The 21,026-nt window shown below is 45.4% G+C and overlaps 1 protein-coding gene across 3 annotated transcripts in view; it reads right to left on the bottom strand.

Annotated features, from left to right (window-relative positions):
- FBXL20 (F-box and leucine rich repeat protein 20) overlaps positions 1-21,026 on the bottom strand; it is a 44,151-nt gene that overhangs the window by 19,411 nt on the left and 3,714 nt on the right. For 2 of the 3 annotated variants that reach the window (XM_056362262.1, XM_056362264.1), the window contains exons 2-3: positions 7,528-7,589; positions 195-249 (exon numbers count right to left, since the gene is read on the bottom strand). In XM_056362262.1, coding sequence (XP_056218237.1) covers positions 195-249; positions 7,528-7,589 — 117 coding nt within the window. Of the gene's footprint in view, positions 1-194; positions 250-7,527; positions 7,590-19,147; positions 19,266-21,026 lie in introns of those variants that run through there. The other variant, XM_056362263.1, reaches the window with a different exon arrangement.

The following is a 21,026-nucleotide window of genomic DNA, read 5'->3' as shown; positions in this document are numbered from 1 at the left end:
CCTTCACTGGTGCCATCAGAAATTTCTGGTATTGCAGCATGAATATGGGACGTTAAATAACAATAGTTGAGTTGCACAAAGCTCCCTGGTACAAATCCTCCCAGTTTGACATGCTAGGGAATGCTGGAGCAAGAGAATTGTCACGCAAATCCCATCAGCTGTTAAAATCCACCAGCAAGAAAGAAGGTTCTTACCCTGGAAACTTGAGCACAACGACACAGAGTGACCACATCCAGGAAAGAGAAAATTCTGTAACAGAAATAAAAGATACCTTATTGGTTATCTACATTGAAAACAAAGAGAACATGAAAAACAAAGCGGGGGGGAAAGGACTGGAGACAGCAAAACTTCTTTGTAATTCAGTTGAAAGCTGAACTGTGAAAAGAAGTGCAGACCTAGCAGTTAACAAATGAAAGCAAAACACACCACGGGGAAATAGCCACCTCGCACCTTGCAGTATTTACCGACAGCAAACTGAACGATTACTTATGGAGACAGGCTCTTACAGGTATCGGGTGGCTTTAACAGCCAAACGTTCAGGATACGGCAAAACGAGCAGCCACGTTGGGCTGGTTTGGCTCCCGCTCGACACAGGAGCCTCCCTGCGTGCCCAGCACCTCTGTTCAACAAACCCAATGTCTTTAGCAACAAAAAGCAGGCGGCATAATAATTAATAAATCAAAGCGATGCGCCAGCCTGATTTCGGCGCATGAATTATTTCTCCTTTTGCACAGAGCTGGGCTAAATATGAAGTGCTGTTCACGCAGGGGTAGGAGGAGTATTTTTCTCCGCAACACGGCGAAGCAAGTTGCACAGCCAGCTGATCGGTTCGGTTGTGTCAGTGCGGTGTCTAGGGGAGAGGCGCTGAGGATTAAGGCGATGCGGTCACTCCTCGTTGGTATGTCATTCCTCTGCCAGGGCACACCCAAGTGTTAAGGCCAACGCCCTGGTGTTGCTGTCCTATTTATTGGGATAAAGGAATTAGACGGCAATACTTTGCAATGCTATACTGGGCTAAGACATCCACGCTTTTATCCACGGCGTGTGCACCCTTCTCTGCGAACGCGAGAAGCATCGAGCCGATTTAAAGCTCCCAAATCTGTACCAATACATTATTTTCTGGTTTGTGGTTGTTCAAACAATCGCACGTCATAAAACAGAGAAGGTCAAGCGGACAGTAGAACGACAGTAAGGTCTCATTCTCTTTGACAGCCATTATAAAACCATAGGATGAAACGTTTTTGCAAAGGTAATACAAGCGTTTGACTACAAGAAAACACCTGCACAAATGCTTTGGTGTTTTAAACTTGAAGACCACCAAAATGTTTTGGCAAATGTTACCAGATGCAAGTGTTCAAGACATGGGGCAAGCAATTTTGTTCCAATGCTATATCCCGTTCTATAAAATACTCTTGTCAGATTAAGTATGGTTGTCCAGGAGAAATTCTGAGAACAAACAAAACTCCACTGTTCCAAAACCCTCCAGACCTTCTCAAGAAAACACTGTACACCCAGATCAGCGATCGTTTGGATACCTGCAACACTTGAGTCATCTCCCCACAAGACCATGGGCTTGAGGTGGGGATGGGTGTACACAGGCTTTCCTATATTCTCAGCAGACCTGTCTGCGCTGGGAGAGACTCAGAAACGAGGTGACATCATTGGCAGCTTGGTTTTTTTTGTGTGACTTCTAAACTTAACAAACACCTTCTACCAATGCATTACTGAAGCTCACATATTGTAAACAAGAAAACCGCATGTACTCCTCTCCCCAGAGAAGTACAAAGAATACATTTGAATAAATAGCACGGATACTGATAAAGCTGGGGGAAGAGGTGCTGAGAACAATGAACAAGCACCGTGTGCATCACTGATAAACCACACTTTGTCCTAGAGATAAACCATGAGGGGTTATCCAGGCTTTGGCCACTGACACCAAGTTTTGCTGCACGTTGATACGTGCCGCACACCTTCCCAGACACCCGTGTGTTTGTCTGTCGCTATATATAAAGAGCAAATCCTGGATTTTTCGTATTTTAGGAGAAGGCACAAGCAAGGCTGAGATGATACAACTGCATGATCAAGCTCTCTTGACCAACAGGTATATAAAAAGCACTTTAGAAACATCAATGATGGTGGTAAAGGAAGTTACTGACAGAGGATGAATGCAGATTATTTATCAAAACACAGATGCTTACAGGCATCATGTAGCTTAGAAAATGTTCAGTTAAGTCAGGCTATGGCAGAATAAACAGCCACACGCTCTCCTGTGTTTCTACACTGCCCAAAGACACTCACAGATCCAAGGAGCTTCATTCAAGATACTTCTCATCTCTTCCTTACGCACCTCATCATGAGACAAAATTGACAGTGACATGCGCTGAGATACATGCAGTTAAAAGGTCTGGAAAGGAGCTAATATGCAACGTAACACTGTTGTGAGAACCCACTTCTGGATTTCAGAAGCGGTTCCATGCTCACTGCTTACAGACAAGTCTTCCCCTTGGATTACATGGCATTTATTCCTGCATGTTTGTGAGCGCTGAGGATTTTAGCACAACTCAATGTACAACAATACAAGGAAAGCCTGGGGAAATGATAAAAGCTAGGGAAAATTCTTACTTTCACCCTAGATTCCCATCATAGGAGCAAAAAAAAATAAAAAAAAAAATCAAACTCCATGGGAACAGTGGCTAGGTCAGTAACTACATAAGCTTTCTATATTTTCATGAAAATTGCTTTCTCCATGGAAATCCCAGGCTATTAATAACCATCTCATCCCTCTATCAGGGCTCTTAGGTCTTGGCCAAATTCTTTTCTACTTCCTGCTCCTCCCTTCCCAGTCTACCCACACAGCAGAAGGGACGTCATCACAGCAGAACGCTTGCCCCTCTCACCTCCGAGGTTAACGCTGCTGAGCTTTGCCAGGAGTTCCCTGGCCTAACTCGCAGACTTTGGCTCTGAAGAGCTCAAGAGCATTCTTCAGTGTTTTCTGAACTGCTCTTGCATTTCTTCAAGAATATCAGCCAATGATTCAGCAGAATCAGACTGCAAAAATTCCTCTTTCAGCAGCAGTCACCACTCTGTTGCGCATTTTGGTCATTTCAGAATTGGCTCCATGAACTGGAGAGAACAGCAGGAGCACAGCTGAAGTTTTGCAGGCACAATGACCCGAGTTAAATTTTCTACTGCAGCCCTGAGGACAGGATTTTTCTTCTCTAAGGAGCTGCTAGGGAACATTAAAAAAAACAAACAAAAAACCAAACAACAAACCCAACAACCCCCAAACCCCCATAAACAAGCTGCCCACATGGCTAAGCAATGACTGAGCGGTCACCACCTTCCGAACGGGAGCACAGCACTGTCATAACTGCTGGGTCTCTTTTCAGCAAGCTACACAACGGGAGATAAAGCAAAGGTAATCTATACGTTCACCTGAAATCATACACATTCTTGCTAATACCCTACGGCTTGATTAAAACTGGACGCGACAATAGAAAACGTACTGGGCTGACAAGAAGTTTGGATGCAACTCAGTCAGCTCCAGACCATCTTCTCAGGAATCGGGGAACGCTAGAGAGGGGTCATCCTCCTGGAATTGTTCCAAAGCACCGAATCCTGAGAAAATAGCTACTGCTCTGGTCAGATTGAGTTTATCTGGTGAAAGAAAGCAGAGAAGAGTAAGTGGCAGCAGCATGAACAGTACTACTTGAATGGTTTTCCCCATTTTGCCATAGTAGATCAAAAGGCACGTAAGCTGGGATGTTTATTTTCACATCCAACAGACAGGATTTCAGTTTTGCTCACAGCTGACTGCCGTACTCTTACATTGCTCTTTTTACTCTTCAGAGTTGACAGTAAGAAAATAATCCACACCGATAACTTGATCGTCAAACAGTGATCACAGGTGAAGGCAGACCGAGTATTCCAAATGGGAATTAAAACAAGTCTGGTACTGCTGCAGACTAAATTGTTTCACTGCGAAGTAACTCCCCGTGCTCAGGGCTTTGCCTGAACAGTTCAGCACTGGACAATTTAGCTAAAACACGCTGCAGTTCGAGCATTTTTCAGGTTTCAAGCTCTTAATCCACTCAGGGTTTTCTAGGACTCCTCACTTTCCCACTGGCCCTCTAATTAGATTAGGGTCAAGACTCTAATGAAATGCCTGGATGCTGCAAAAGGCTTTGAGGTGAGCTAGCTTAGACCTTCAGCTTTCTAAAATTATCAACACAAATTTATGTCAGTGACCCACCGTTCAAGTGAAGTTTTGCTCCGTACTCGTTTTATGCCAACGGGCCAGCCAAGAGGAGAGAAATGTCAACTTTGCTGCCAACTCCCCAGTCCCCCACGTGCTCTTGTCGCTTCCCGGTCCCCAGCAGCACTCGAGCTCCCAAGGAATAAATCGCCATGGGGTTTTGAAGGTCAGATGGCAATGCCGGTGCCAACGACTAGCTGTGCTGAAAACGGGCTAGCAGGCAGCAGCACGGCATAAAAGCTGCTTATGCCAGGAGAGAACTGAAAACTGCTTGACCTGCCCATGAACCACTAAGGAAAAGATGAACTCCCACAGCCTGGTCCCCTTCACCCTGCCAAACGTAAGCTGTTTAGCAGCCCCACATCACGCTGAGAGTAAACCTTCTTCAGGAAACCGGCAGAGACCACCACTGCCACCGCAAATCCAAGCTTGGGGTTGGGGTTTGGCTTCCAGACAAAAAGCGACTGGCAGGCAGCCCTCAAAGAATGAATGCACCTTTTCAACGGGGCTTCAATTAATGCCAGCCCAGAGAAACAGGGCCATGATGCACCTTCTGGGGAAACGACCACAGCCAGAACCGACGCGGACCATGAATTCACCGTTCGCAGTCACCAAGCCAGACGCTGCCCAAAGAGGAGCCGGCAGCAGAGGAGGAAGGGAAGCAGCGAACAGAACGCCGCTGTTTTCTGGTTTGGCTTGTTCGCGTGTAAAGGTGTATTTATGTATAAAGGTGTAAAGCTCCTAGAAACTCAGCTGGCAGGAGACAAAGCTGAAGCAGGTTGCAGCAGCATCAGGACAAGGATTTGTGACCCAGCAGCTGATCTCGCCCCATGTGCGGCAGGACAGCTTTGTTCAGAGCCCTGCTCCTGGGGAAACGCGGGACAAACATCACCATTGCCAGTGTTGTGGGGAGGCAGAACATGACATGACGGCTGAATCACGGCCACGTCTAAAGGAGAGATTTCTGAGGACAGCCCCCCAGAGCACTTTCCACCTCCACCCCATTCTCATGGACAAAAGCATTACTGAAGCTGCACATTTCTGTATCTTGGGGTGTGACAAGGGCTGCTGTTCACCCCTTTTATATCCTCCTACTCTTTATTTTGCTCAAGTGCAGCTTTCCACTTTGCAACCACATACGTGAGACATCAATGCCATCTGCAGAATGAACAAACCAGAGAACAAGACATTACACAGTAGCACTGCTTAAACACATAAGTCTTTGTCTTGTAGACAGTGACACTCATTTACAGGAGATTCCTGCAGATAAATGCATCCAAGTTTCTCTTTCAAAGGCTGCACTGTCAATCCACACTAATTAATTTTCACAGTATGCTAACAGTGAATTCCAACTCTCAAAACCATTACTTATGAGCTTTAAACATTTATAAACTCAATCTCCTTATTTCTCCGAGGTTCCACACGGTCCTGAACACTTGCTCTGTTCTACAGCAGGTTAGGATGATCAGTGATACCAAGACACAACAGGCAAAACCCTTTTCCACAGGGCAGAAGCACGTGTACTGCTGAGAACTCAGCCACACTGTGGCTTGTACTGACAAAATTTCCCGCTTGATGCATTGATTCCCTCCTGCTTATGACAAAACCTTCTCTGATTTTCTATAGTAATGTTCCTCAACATCAGCTACCTCCTACGGACCAAGTTGTGCTTATGGGGCCCACTCAGGATCATTCCACTTTGACTGATCTACCAGAAAGCTCATCCGTGCTCTAATCAAGGTCCTGCTCCTTGGGAGCCCAGCGACCACATGCCTCTTCCCCTGAAGTCCATCAAAAATCTCCGTAAGATCTCAATGCCGAACCATCCTCTCCCTACCAGATCCCCTGCTTTCCCTATGTTACATGAACTCCTTGCCTCACGTGTCAGTACTCTTCACAACCTGTCCCCAGCCTACCTGTCATCTTCCCACAACGGCAAATCCTGGTTTAGCTGCACCTGCAATACCAGGACCTACTTGATCCCATCAGAAAAAGAATCCGCTCGGAAAATCCAGAGAGACAATTTTCTCACTCTTCCAATTCTGTATTTGCTGCAGCACATCCATCCATACCAGTGGTTCGGGGCAAGTACTGGGTGAAGACAACTGCTGTCACCTGCAAAAAATCTGTACAAACCCATCTGGGCTAGGGTATCCTGTCATGTTTGTTACTCCATCCTGCTCCTCCCACAGGTTGCTGGGCTCTTCCCAGTACGGATGCTGATTTTTACCCAGCAACCTCTGTACAGCACAGGCAATCATTTAACTCTGTACCAGACCCAAAACCCAAATACCCATGTTATTAGCAAGGAGGGTTCTGGAAGCCACACATCTTGCTTTTGGATGAATAATACTGGAATAAAAGGAACCGAGCCAGAATGGAGACACCATTAGAGAGAATAGAGGCAGCAGTGCACCCAAATGATAGTCAGATTTCTTTTTCTATTTCTTTTATTTCACAAGTGAGCTAGAAGCAGTTTCCTGTGTCAGAGCTCCTCTCCCCAGACTTTTTACTGCCATTGAGGGTTGACAGTGCTACACACTTTTCCTGCAGCGTAAGGATTTTGTTTGTGTTAATAATTCAAGCTGCTGCCTGCAATTCCCTTCACCATTTACAGTCTAGCATCTCAGCTTAAAGCACTGATGAACACGACTTTACCTCGAGACGCCCAACTGTGACGACTGAGGTACAACCACACACACGTCATCATGCTAATCCTGCGCTGCAGAAGGCAAACTTCCGAAGGTACATACGTGCATGCACATGGAAAGGCAGCAGAGGAAGAGGGCAGTTGTCTACAGAGATCCACAAAGTCTGATCTGTTTGATCTTTGCCAACAGGACCACCTTGCCAGGTGCTGAAGATCTGTCTTTTATTGACGAGGAAAAGGACAAAGTCTGCTCGAGCATCATTGGAGTAAGGGAACTAACGTCTTTTGTTTTAAATTGAACACTTTAGAGACAGGCAGAATCCTATTCTACACATTAGCCCATACTTACCATTCATTTTCATTAAGGACTGGTTTAGTGCTATAGTTTCCACCTACAAAACAGGCAACCAGCAAATTCATTTAGTATTTGAAAACCCAGACCCTAGCATTATTTAGCATAACTTGCTGCCGATGCAGACCTTTATCTGCTTGTGTTTGTCTGTGGCTTTATAAGTGACCATCTGATGCAAGCTCCTGATTCATGAGCATACCAGCAAAATCAGCTCCTGCCTGCAAACAACAATACACAAGTCTCCAACTCACAAACTGGAAGAAGGCTTACCGAAGCAGCAGCTCTTTTGGAAGTTTTTTGTTGATCACAGCTTCATCATTGTTCGAGAACATCTGTAAACAAAAACAATTTGAACAATTCAGCCATATATTTTCATTAAGGAAACAAAACCTACTTCTCTAGGGAAGAAGCTGCTGGTTAACGAGGCCATTTTGAGAGAGACATCTGGACCAATAAATTCTCCAAAGATAAACTTTGTACGCAAGCTTTCGAACTCCTGGATTGAACCACAGTTGGATAGAATATTACATCTGATATAGTTTAAAAAATGGTTCGAGAACGCTCTGTGGATTGACATATTCAATATAAACTGAGATTTTCAATTTAGCTATTAAAGTAAGTGACGATTAGGGTGTACTTGTCGGCTGCCACTGACTACCAAAGGTATCACCTACAGCATTACTACGAGCTGCCACCTGTGCCACAGCTCCGTGAAGGTACACCACCGCGCACCGCTTGAAAACCGTGAGGCGTAACAACACATCGAACGAGGAGATGGCAAACGGGCTGGAGGGAAGGGCCACGGCAAGAGCCACCAAGCAGCCCCAACAGCCAGCAAACGGAGGTGGAACGTAGTAGGACTGGTTTTCTTCGCAGAAAAGGGCACAGCACCGGTGAGCAGGAGCCCAACGAGAAAGTATTACAGCATTTTGTATTGCTCCTGCAGCGGACTGACTGGGAGCAGTCCTTGGGTGCTCAGGGGCAAACAGTATTTTTTAGTTATTTCTTTAAATCCTGAAGCATGGTTGAAAGGGAGATGTGACCTCTGGTGCTGCATCAGGAGGAAAGATGGTTCTGGGAAAACACCGCTGGGTTCTTCTAAGGCAATGAAGACAGAGCTGTTTCCCATGCAAAGCATTATCACAGTGGCCAACAATTTATAAATCTGAAATGGACCTTCTGGACCAGCTAAACTAGCTTCATTGGCTGCAAGAACAAGAGGAACTTCTTTTTTCAAATGAGTCCTAAGAAAAAAGAGACAGCAAAGCCTCATGTGTTTCTTGAGAAGTATCTACATATATTCAAAAGACTCGGTATTGTCTTGCCATGGTGAAAAAACAAACAAGCAAACAACCTCCACGCTCTTCTGCCTGTGGGAGGAATGATTAGAGTGATCTGTGAACTAAGACTGCTGAGCAGTGATGCCTGATTCCATTTAGAAACATGCTTTCAACAGTCCCAAACCCAAAGCAGGGAACAATGAGAATGAGCTTTAATTTCATTAACAAAGTTTCTTTTTAACAACTGGAACCACTGAGAACTGATCAACCCCAGCTACCAACTTGGTAAAAACTGCTGCTGAAATCGCAGTCTGGAAAAGCTGATTCTAATCGGTTGATTAAGTGCTCTGAATCGATTTAGTTGTCTGTATGCAAAGCAAAGAAAACCAGCATCAGCTAGGTCACTTAAGTGGCAGAGGATCAGATTAAGAGTTAAAAAAGGAAAGTAAGATCTTAGTGGCTTATGAAGCTGTACGCTAGGCCTGGCTGACAGAAAACAGCTTCTCCAAGCAGCAAATAACTCTGTACCTGAGCATCAACCCAACCCCATCACCTGTCAAAGAAACCATCACAGCTCAACGTGAAAAGCCCACGTGCTGCTGCTCAGAAGCTTTTTAATACGCTCCAATCAGCGATAACGAATTGACAACAGGCTAACGCCATCGGTACAAGAGAACACCAAACCCAATGCTTTTAGAGTCAAACTTTAAAGCTGTGTTTCTAAATCACAGCTTGCTTTTTAATTATCTCAAGATACTGAGGCATGATGCTGAAGTGGGACACGAACTCTCCAGCATTCTTTCCCAAAATGTCACACAGAAGAGGTGGTGTTTTCCCCCCCACAGCCGCTTTTATCACTTCCCACCAGAAGATATCACAAGTTAGCAAGTCCTAAATGGTCCACTAGACAGGCAACTACTCAGCCCGTTTTGCAGATAATTAAAATGGAAGTTTTGCCATTTCCCCAGCTCACACCAGTTCTGTCAAGTCTGTTCCCTCAGAGACCAGGGCAGAAGAGCATCTCCTCGAGTCACGGACCGCGTCCAGCCTCGGTGATGAACGCTCTCCAACGCCTGGCGGGGTCAGGACATTGCCGAGGCTGCCAAAGGAGCCAATGTGTGTGCACATGCTGGGACTGGATCATCTAATTAGATGGCTTAGCTGATCAGCTGGGAAATTAAGGAAATTCTGGAGAAAACTCTAACAAAGGAGAAATGCAGAGGAATTATTCATGGGAAAACCAGACTGATTTTTCTTCCCCCAGTTACAAGAATGATAGTGATCGGGCAGCTCTATCCTCTTTCCCATTATTGTCCTGGCCAGAATTTTACCCCTGAAGCAGCACCCTGCACAAAAAAGTTAAGGGAAACTGAAGGAGCAGATCAGACAACAGCAGGAAACTTCCGAAAAGGAACCAGAGTAGTGAACAGGCGAGGGGCAGGAAGTATTAAAATAGAGATTCCAGAGGCGGCCAGCAAGCCTCTTCTGTCTCATCTGGACTGGCGACGAGGCTTTGTCTGAATTCAGATTTTACGGTGAGAACGCAGGCAACAGTCCCTGCCCGTCGCTCACCGAGACCGTACGGCAAGGATGCTCGCAAACAGCTTTGTGCAAAACACAGGCGACTTCTTGCCTTTGGCCTGTTACATCGCTCGCGGAAAAAGCTTAACCTGGATCCCAGCGCAAATTGAAGCCTTACATTATTTTTCTGTAGAAGCTACGCTTCGCCCAGCGTTATACCAAAGGAACGTTTGGGGTTTTGTCTTACTGAAACAGTACTTACAACGGGACAGGGCCAAGGCAGGATGTGCTCCACGGGAGAACCTCAGCTCTGGAATTCCCTTTCCGTGGGAACGCCAGGGTACACCACCAGAGCCCTCTCCTCACGCCTGCCTGCCAAACCGCTGCTCAGATGACTGAGGCTGGGTGAAAACAGGCTCGAATCGGGATCTACTGCTAAGTCGTGGCAGCAGGTACAGCTAGTTAAATATACCAGCGGGCATTCTGACTGCCTGGCAAGTCTATACAAGACTGAAACTAATCTGAAAAAATGTTAGAGGCTATTCTAGACTTCCAGGCTTTTCAAATTACTTCTAGCGATAAAAACTAAATGACCTAAGCTTGTTTTTCCTAATATCTCTCTTAACATCCTTTCATACCAGGCGTTATTCAGTAGACTAACTTATTCTTGACAGGACACAGAAAAATGAATTTATTGTATGTAAATTTTATTGGCAGATAAAACACGGAATCTTCCGCAAAGCATCAAGTTTGCTGCTGCGTGAAGCCGTGTCCCTTACGCAGAAGAAATGGAAGGGAATGAAATTCCTCTTAGTCTTCCACCCATCAAGACAAAGGCAGACCAGCAGCGCGCTACTCTTTTGAAAACTTTTGAAACAGCCTTTTCTAGCTAGAACAGAAGGGATAAATCTAGAACAAACACCATGGAAGCGGATACTAGGCTTCAAAACTTGTATTAAATTAGTACAGATCGCTATAATCTGCTACAAGGCAAAGGAAAACATGTCCTGCCTGAACACCAGAGCTGGGTAAAGTTTAAAACAGCGTGCTGCAGTTCCCAGTTAGGTTACTATAAATCTCTTACTGGTCTTCAGAGCAACATCCACACACAGTGGAAGTGATGGCTTTGCTGCCCTGGGCAGCTGCAGCTATGCAATGCCACAGCGCACACAGGATTTGGTCACTGCTCACTTCAGATGATTTATTTTTCCTGCAAATATTGTCATGCCAAGCTCTTCCACCAAAGCTAGAAAACGGGCAGAAGCCACCGTTTTCCAGGGCATATGCCTGCTAGCAGTTTTATACTTCCCACAAAGAGGTTTTACAATCCATGGGATGCTTTGCACGTACACGCTTCAGCAGCGCTGCAGATGGAAACACTTCCCCTGTTCCAACAGGGGCTCAGAGGGAGAACAAACAGGATCCATCTAATTGCAACTCCAGCGCTCGGCACCAGCTTTGCAAGCCCAAGGAAATGACAAAACTGGGGGAACTTAATCCATAAATCAATCCTTTAACTCGCAAACCAATTAAAATGTTAATACACCATTTACATTTACTGTTCAATAAGAGGAGAATTGTAACCGTTTGGCTCCCAGTTTGGAATAGTCTGGTGCATTCAACATTTGACAGGTGCACCCGGAAGGGCCTGTTTTGCCATGTTTTTATTTATTTTATGGGTTTTTTTTGTAAGAGTATATGGCCAGAGGTGCTAGCAACAAGGATGATCCAGCCTCCGGTCACCCACAGGAACCCACCAGAACCCCCTTAACTTTCCTGTACCCTCCCACGGTAACTTCCCACATCTTGAATACTGTGTTCAGCTTTGGACCCCTCACTTCAAGAGGGATGTAGAGATGCTGGAGAGTGTCCAAAGAAGTGCAACGAAGCTGTTGAAGAGTCTGGAGCACCAGTCTGATGAGGAACAGCTGAAGGAACTGGAGGTGTTCAGCCTGGAGAGGAAGGGGCTTGGGGAGGGGGAACCTTACTGCTCCCTACAGCTGCCTGACAGGGGCTCTAGGCAGGGGGGGCGGGCGGTCTCTTCTCCCAGGTAACAAGCAACAGGACAAGAAGAAACAGCCTCAAGTTACACCACGGGAGGTTTATACTGAATATTAGGGAAAATCTCCACATGGGAAGGGTGCTCAAGCCCTGGCACAGGCTGCCCAGGGAGGTGGTAGAGCCACCATCCCTGGAGGGGTTTAAAAAACGTGTAGACATGGTGCTGAGCAACATGGTTTAGCAGTGGGCTTGGCCGTGCTGCGTTAAGGGTTAGACTATCTCCAACCTGAATAATTCTATGGAAGCCCAGAGATTACAACCCAGAAGACAAAAACCTGGTACTTCCCAGGATGTATTTATGGCACCGCTGTGCTTCTCTCTAGAGCACCATCACCCAGAAGCGTTCCAATCAAGCCAGTTTATGAAAACAAATGGGCAGAAGCCATCAAAAGATACAGTTCTTGCAGCCTTACACTGAAGTCACTTAACGCAACACGTAATTGCCCATTTGTCGTAATAACTCTGCCCTTGCCTTCCAGAGTATTAAAAGTTTTGCAAACTGGCTCAATTCATCTGGTTGCGCAGTCCCGCAGCAGCCTGTAAGCGCTCGGTGTGGGGCTAATTAAACAGATTTATCAGCTGCGAGGCATTGCTACCAGCGTAGAAGACAGAGTTGCTACTCAGGCACTGGTGGTGTCAGCCATTCATTACAGGGCACAGCATCCAAATTGGGTCATCTGAATGACACCACCACGGGATCCAGGCGACAGCGCTTCACCGCCGAGCGTGCGACGGGTGACAGCATGTAATTACGAGTGTCCCCGCACAAGGAACACCTACATATGTACCCTGCTCATCATAGATGCAAAGAGGGATGCGAACAACAGTTGAGGCAAGCTCTGTAAGTGAAGCAACTTGTAGCAGGCATGCATTTGAGTTCAAATATAAAGTAGTGCGTGTCATTATTGCAGCCGCCCATTTAGCCTTTACGCAAGCCTCGCATTGTCATGGAGCAGGCTTCAAAAGCCAGACAAACACGGGGACACGTGGTTCTCTCCTTCAGGTCTGGTGCTGCTCTATCCATCCCGCCCAGAGCGAACGGATATTGTCAGTGTTCAGCGTGTAAATGAGGTGTCCACGTGCTGGACTGATGCAGCCGCTCACGGAGAGTCTGCGCTTCTCCCTACGACGTGACACAAATGTGTGGCAAGTGTTAGTGCAGAAGGCGGTACAGCTAACACCTACGGCTCCTCTCAGGAAATCCAGATTCCAAATTACATTTTGCTTCCCATCCGAGAACGAGTTGCTGTATTAACATGGAGGTCTCAATATCAGTTTGATGGATATTATTCCACAGCAACAAGTAAAAGCTTCTCCAGCGAGAAGAGCGTTTATTCAGCAGTTTCTGCAAGATTTAAGTATTTGCTTCCAGAAGAGTTATGCTCCCCTTACCCCCAGTTCCACGGAAAAGTCTCCAAAGACAGAGTGGCACAAATTTGTCCTTCCTGGCTTACAGAGAGCTGGCAAAGCTCCCCCTGAGCGGCTGCGGACCCCCACTCGGGGCAGGCTCTCGGCTGCAGAGCTCTTCTGCGGTCTGGGCTGGCAGAGGGAAGGGGCAATGCTTTCCTGTAAATGTCACATCTGGCAATAGTTTTGGTTTTATTGTTGGGGAAGGGCCGGAGGGGTGTTCCTATGGGGAACAAAAGTTTTGTTTTTCACTTTTTTTGTGTGTGGAAAAACACACTTGAGAAGCCTCTACAGGAGTTATTGCAACATTTGCAGTTTACTGGAAATAATTAGGAATATTAATGTACAGAACACACAGCACAGTTAGCTGACATTACCCTAAATGCTCAAAACTACTCTCTGTAAGCAATTCTTACATTACTGGCTGCATTTTTAAGAGAACAACAGTTTACTCATCTGACATACCAAGAAGATTTTCCGCTAGAACAGCAGTAGGGACTTTTTTTTTTTCTCCAGTGAAGTGCAGTTTAGACATACAGACATACCAGACTGCCTTGCCTATATGACAGCAGACGCTGAAACCCACCATCGATTTTCCCAACATTTTGTTCCGCAGAGTTTTGCCCACTAAAAAGACAAAGAGCAGAAAAAGGACAGAGTAGATCTGCAGCACGACATGGGTGTTCTACAATGAAGGTACATCTCTAAGATAGACAAACACTCACGTCCCTCCCAGCATCTCCGACGCAGGAACTTCAGAACCTGAAGTGACCAACATCCAGCGCAAAGTTCCAGTGCCACCAAAATCCTACTTTGCCACCAAACATAAGGGAATTTACTACATAAAGTTTCAAAGTTGGTCATAAGGACACACTCGCTTTCAGTTTGACTATTTGCAGAGCTTGTTTCTGCGTAACCCCCCATATATTGTTATGGGCACCGAGGAGGAAAGGAGCAGCATCCCTCTCTGTGTCTACCTGGACACAAACGTGGTCACACACAGAGGCAGCGTGATTCAAGACCTGTATCACCCCGCAAAGCACTGAAGAACATGTTCAGCTGGACAAGAAATGCTACCATCAAGGTTAACAGGATCTCAAGTATTTGTCCGTGTTTGTACTCGACACAAGCTAAACACCAGCGAGCCAGCAGTGCAGTACAGCTGCTGCACACATCAGCTAGGGCGGGAGTATTTACTGCACTACTGACAGACACAGCCCGTTTTCAACTGAGACTGCATCTGGCATCAGCAGGGGGAGGGGGATGGCTAGTCTTAAAAATATATATATATAAAAAAAAAAAAATCACATGAAGCTTAACTTTGGAAGCATCAGTGCCAAAGCCAACAACCCGGCACACGGCGTTAGCCTAGGTGCGGACTTTGAACTCAAACATTTTTCTGCTAAAGTAGAAAACTCAAAGCGCAACGGAGAAAAAGGGATGACGCTTATTTAGGGCTCGATGGAATTAGCAGCTAGCAAAGGCACTCGACTCAGTCGTTACACCCAGACTGTCATCCACCTTAATGTTCACTCCAGTGAAAAAACACAGGGTCTGGCACCCCCAGCCCCTCGAGAACGCAGACCGAAAATGTGAAGCTGCCCAAAAAGCATGAAAAAAACAACAGCGCACGCTGCCACGGCCCGGGGACATGGTCAGGCTGATGCAGAGAGAAGGAAAGAAGGAAGATGGACACCCGTTTTCAGTACAACCCCCCCCCCCCCAATAGCGAGACACCCATACAGGTGGGCAGCAGGAAATGAAAACTATAAACAGTAAGTACAAACATAACCAGTAAAGTCTTTCATGCCTCTGTATTCAGCAAACTTCACGTGAAACAAGTACAGAATTTTAAAGCATACCCTCTTAAGAAGCCACAAATTATTCATAAATATTATAATTTTAAAATATAGCAACTTGTTTCCTTGCATAAAGAAACGGCATAAGACAAACTTCTTACAGCGGCCTTACAAACACAAAAGAAAAAGGTAACCGTGTGCCGAGGATGAAATTTTAGCCGTTCTTTAGACCCAAAGCCCACTAGATCTTTGGTCCACAAGCAAATAATGGCCAGACCCTCCACAACTACTTATGACCACAGGAAATTAAGCAATTAAAACCAAGACAGAAAACAGACTGCAATTATTAGAGAGTAAATAATGCAGCCTGGAAACTTGTTTTTAAGCTAGAAAAGGTGGGGAATCAACAGTTGCCATCATAAATTAAGGATTACATATGTAGCTGGCATATTTTGTCAGTTTACATCCCCACCCAATCTGGATGATCCAGACATTTTGGAGATTAACCTTCAAGGCTCTGGAAGAGTTTTTTGCTGTTGTGAAGTGAAAGAAATTAAACACCTGTACAAATTTGTTCAAAGAGTTTAAATCTTGACGAGCCAGAGATGCCCTGTGAGGTGTTCTTCAGCTATACAGCTGCTGGCTCACATCCAAAAATCTAGCATTACTGGTAGTATTTATATCACTTTTATCTGCTCCAGTCCATATGGAGGAGACGAACAAGCCCAGTACAAAGTCACTGAAACAAGACAGGACACATGCCAAACCCAGCTCATGGCACACAATGCCAATCTAGTGAAAAAAAAAAAAACAACCCACCAAAAAAACCCACCACCACAAAAAACCCCAAACCAACAAGCCAGGCATAAAACACAAAAGAAAAACGTGGAATTCATTCCATACTTCCTTTGGAAAAGCTCAGTGAAGCTTGGAAGTGACTTCTTGCAAGCACTGTCAATATATACTAACCTCTCACTTCATTTTGGTCAAAAAATACTACCAATGAATAGGGCTCAAATAACCAAACATCACCGACACGCACCGAGCACCAGTTCAGAAGTGCTCCTTCCCCAGTACAAGGCTTAAGGGAAGCGGGAGTTTCAGCAGGCTGAACTGCCTTACTGGAGGCAAAGAAAAAAATGACACTGCAGAGATAGATCACACAGAAGTGACAGTAAAATACAAGGACACGACACAAAGCATAAAGTTGTTTACATCCACAAGCAGTCCGGACTGGCTGAATTTTCCTTCTAGCCTTTTGTTACACAGGGACTTTTTTTTTTTTTAAAAAAAAAAAAAACCAACAAAAAACCCAAACAAAAACAACCAACAAAAAAACCCCAAACAAAACAAACATCCAGTTTAATCTGTTAAAATCTCCAAGGAAAATGGCTGGCTGTCGAATAAAGCCGCTGCTGTGACAAACTCCATCCTTAGCGGCTGTGATGCTCCGGCATCCTCCCGCGGCGTTTGTGTCGGGAGAAGCGGGGAGCGCGGAGCAGCCGGCTGCCTCCTGCCACGCACCGTGCCACAGGCACCCTCGCCAGCCTGGCTCAGCACCAGGGCTCTGCTCAACCACAATCGTGACTAAGCAGTACAAAACCGAGACAAAACAGACCCTGGCTGAAAAGGTTTACTATAGGCTTAATATGCCTAAAAATAGCTCAATAGGCAATTTACTCATACACCGTCACATCGCTTCTTCCTCATCTGTCGTCGCTTTGGAAAAGCTTAAATTTCTGCTGGCGATAAGTAGCTGGGGTACGGATGAGCTACGCTTCTGTGTACCCTGACTCCATTCTGCATTCAACAGCAAGGTTAAATAAATAGCTGCTTTGTTTTTGTTTTTGGTGGTTTTTTTTTTGATTCAGCAATACCAAAAGCATGAGGCTGAACAAAAAAATTAGTCAAGCCCTACAGAAATCAAGCCCGTGATAAAGAATTGCCTGCTGCGCGCATCTCTGACGTCACCGTAACGCAGAAACTGCCACAGAGGAGAAATTCATCAGGTGATTTACGTGCAAATAGAGAAGGTTATGTTGTTGCATTCAAAAAATAAACCTTCAAAGTCAGATGTTCAAGGTGAGGTACCAGAAGACTACTTCTGATTTAAGAAATACCATTTCAACTGGAAGCACTGCATGTGCTATATGCTGTATTTTTTCCAAACCTAGAAACAGCTGTCAGATACCAAAGCACGTTCCTAAGCTTTTTGTTCACCTGTTTTGTTCTCCTATCCCAGTTTTGGCTGCGAGACAGTTTCCCCACAAACAAAGCATCCCCCAACTACAACTAAAAGCTCACTGTGTTTTTAAATTGCAATTGAAAAAGGCACCACCAGCATTTTAGTTACCCGACTTCTCCCGGCTGACGTAGGCTGCAGGAGATACACATCTGAGAGTCCTGGTAGGGACGCAGGGCAGAACCTGAAGCAGCCTTGTGACAGCTTGGGGAAGCAGAAGCTTGCAGTTAATCGGCTTTGTCTTTACCAGAAGTTGTATCTGGTGCTGAATGAAAAACACCCTCTGAAAACATTCAGCGATGGCTCGCGTGTCCAAGAACTGCAGAGGTCAAAGTTAGTTGGCACGATGCGGTAAAGAGACGCAGCAAGAAGCAAAACTACCACATACGCTGCCATCAAAGCTGCTTTTGGGCAGCTACTTTTTTTTTTTAGCTCCATTAAAAACCTCAGCATCCTACGAGTGGTCATCTTGGTGTTTTATGACCTATTACAGACATTTGATTTAAAATGATGCTGCTTTCTCACACACACACACCCTTCAAAGTTTGAAATACACACTGTTGCCCACAAAAACAACATCCAACACCAACGAAGAAGGAGAGTAAAAATAATACAAAGACTTCCTGACTTCACAGGGACACAGCCTATGGCCATGGACTGTGCTACAAAACACCCACTATCTATTTATTTTTTGCTTTCTAGAAGCTCATTTTAGCAGGGTAGTGGTTTACTACAAATGCCCTTTGAGTGAATTAAAAAAGAAAAAAAACAACAACCAAACAACAAAACACCCAGAACCAAACCCAAAACCAGACACATGCTTCAATATTTTCAGGCTAGAATTGAGATTCATCTAGCCCTCCGAGTACGTACCAAGGCTCATCACAATTCAAATAAGCTTCTTTGCCAAACAAATTTCTTACAGTTCTGTCCCTCTCCAAAATCTACAGTTCTATTTTACCGGTAATAAGGGTTTTTTTCACTATTGGGTTTATATTCAGCTATTATCTAAGAGATGATGATGGTAATATTGGTGTATATACTTGGAAATAAAGTCAAACGACTAGTTCTGTCTCAAAAACACCCCCTACCCGAGGTGAGGTGTGAAGGGCATGGGGTGAGTTTGCCACACGTAAAAGGATGGTCGATCTGAAAGCAAAATTGACGGGTCAGCCAGGCACGTCCAACCACCCGCCACGCACAGACTCGGGTCCCTCCACAGAGCTGCGCGGTTACACGTTTCATCCCGTATCAATAAGACTAAACCACTCATCGGGTTGCCTTTCATAATGGGATGAGTCAAATGAAATAACGCAGCGAGGTGATCCAACAGTGAAAACAGTAATTACCTGATCTGTCCCAGGCCCCAATTAATAATGGGATCTAAAATAAGATGAGACATACCCGGGCACACAACAAGCTCCCTAACTCCCTTTCCTGTTACGCAAGCCACGATGCAAGACGGACGCAGCCCGAGCAGTCAGGCTCCTCTCCCCGGGAACACACGTGCTCCCCCTGAGCGGCTGCTCCAAGGGAAATCACCTTGGGGAACCCCCGTTTCGGCCGGAGGCAGCACTCACCTCGATAAACGCAAGAAAAGCCGCAGGCAGGCAAGCCAGGCCTCGGGCACAACACGCCGCTCTTCATGTGGCTCGGGCCAAATCAGTGACGGGTCCTTAGCGGGTGCTGCCCCGGCGATTTGTACTGCACAACTGTCAGCAGCGAACAGGGGGAGGAAATACAGGTTTTCGGCATTTTTACTTATAATTCTTGTTGAAATTACTGTTGGCCACGGCCAACATTTCCACTCTTGCCCAACTTGCAAGCACAGCTCCTTACAGGGGAAGAAGGAAGAAGAGACTCCCATTTGGCGGCGTGGGGGGGAGGAAGAAAAAAAAAATAAATTTTGCAACACAAGCTTGGTCTCTCAGGTGACATGGGCTAAGGTCAAAGCACACACACATAATCCAACGCTTGTAAAGCTGCTGCTCTACCTAATTACGGCAGGGATGTGCTGGTGGCTGCCTAGTACAAAGACTACAAGGTGAAAGAGCTAGGAGACTGAAACTGAAACTTCCCCCAAGCATCAAATTAAGAAGAAAAAAAAAAAAGAAATGAAAGTAATCAGAATTTGTTTCCAAAATACCTTTTATCAGTCAGTTCCCCATCCTATGCCTTCTTTGGCTTTTGGCAACTTGCCTAGAGTGCCTGTATGGCAAAATACAGCGTGTACACCACAAAGGAGAAATCCACAGCAGCAAGGATTTCTCCCCTTGGCCCCCTCCTCCAACAAAAAGCAGTTTTCTTCTTTAATCCTTCCCAGTCTCCCTGTAGCCTGGGTCAAGTATCTCTGACTCAACCAATTTGCCTTTTGCTTCCAGATCTCGCAGAATTCCTCTTCCCTCTGCTACAGCATGGAAAGCCACAGGACCAGCACGGTGGGGGTGTGAAACACAAGTTACAGTTTACATCTCTTACTATCTTAACGTTTAAACAAGCACTTTGTACACAATAAAGTAACAATTTATTATTCATCTGTCAAAAAAAGAAGTGCTGGCTGAAAAATTATTACACCTAAGAGCAGCATGACATAACACCGAAGTGAAAAAAAAAAAAAAAAGTATGGAAAAGCTGTCAGCTCTCAAACCCCTCCCAAAGCTGCATTTTTTTTTAATTAGTGAGAAACACTGTGAGAATTTAAGAGCCACATTATTAGATACCTGCCAAAATAGAACCGTCTCAATTCGACTCCACTACCTCATGTCTTCACGGTGCCGTGTCAGCAACAGTTTATCTTGCCGTATAAAAGCCACAGAACGTCACTTTTTGCAAGTTTCTGCTAGAAAACAGCAAGGAGATACCATGGTGGGGTGCAAAGAATTATTGATACTCCCTGCCCGCTTTGTTTGGGTCCGCCTGTTTACACAGCCTCCATCCCTCGAAATAATAAAGCCCTAACCAGAAGGATAGAAAGGAGCACAGGAGCAGCCCAGCAAAGGGAACAAAGACAATCCCAACAGGATCAGCTCTGAACTGTAAAGCCAAGCAACCCTGAAATACAGGAACAGCGTTTAAGACTCAGGAACCCAGCAGATTCAAAAATGGGATTAGGGTAATTAAGATTATTCAATTCAGCTTTCTGAACAGAGGCAAGATTAATTATTAGAAGGCAACTCTATTTTGAAGCATTTTAAGTTTCTCATTTTGCTTTCAGCTCACCTCATTTCATAGCAGCTCTAAATTCAAGACCCAGGAACTAAAGAGGCCACTAGCACGGTTCAGACGAGTCAGGATTCCCTCACATTGGGGATCCCAAATCTAGATGAGAAATGCTGTGAATTGCACTGATGGATGCGTTTGTCCGACTGACAGCGCTCCCAAGGCTCGTAGAGACGCTTGTTCCTCAGATACTTCCCTGGAGTTCACACTTCATTGTTTGTTTGTTTTGGTTTTTTTAAT

This window comes from Falco biarmicus, chromosome 17 (assembly GCF_023638135.1).
Source record: "Falco biarmicus isolate bFalBia1 chromosome 17, bFalBia1.pri, whole genome shotgun sequence".
Classification (NCBI taxonomy): domain Eukaryota; kingdom Metazoa; phylum Chordata; class Aves; order Falconiformes; family Falconidae; genus Falco; species Falco biarmicus.
This window is presented reverse-complemented; position numbering and strand designations above follow the sequence as displayed.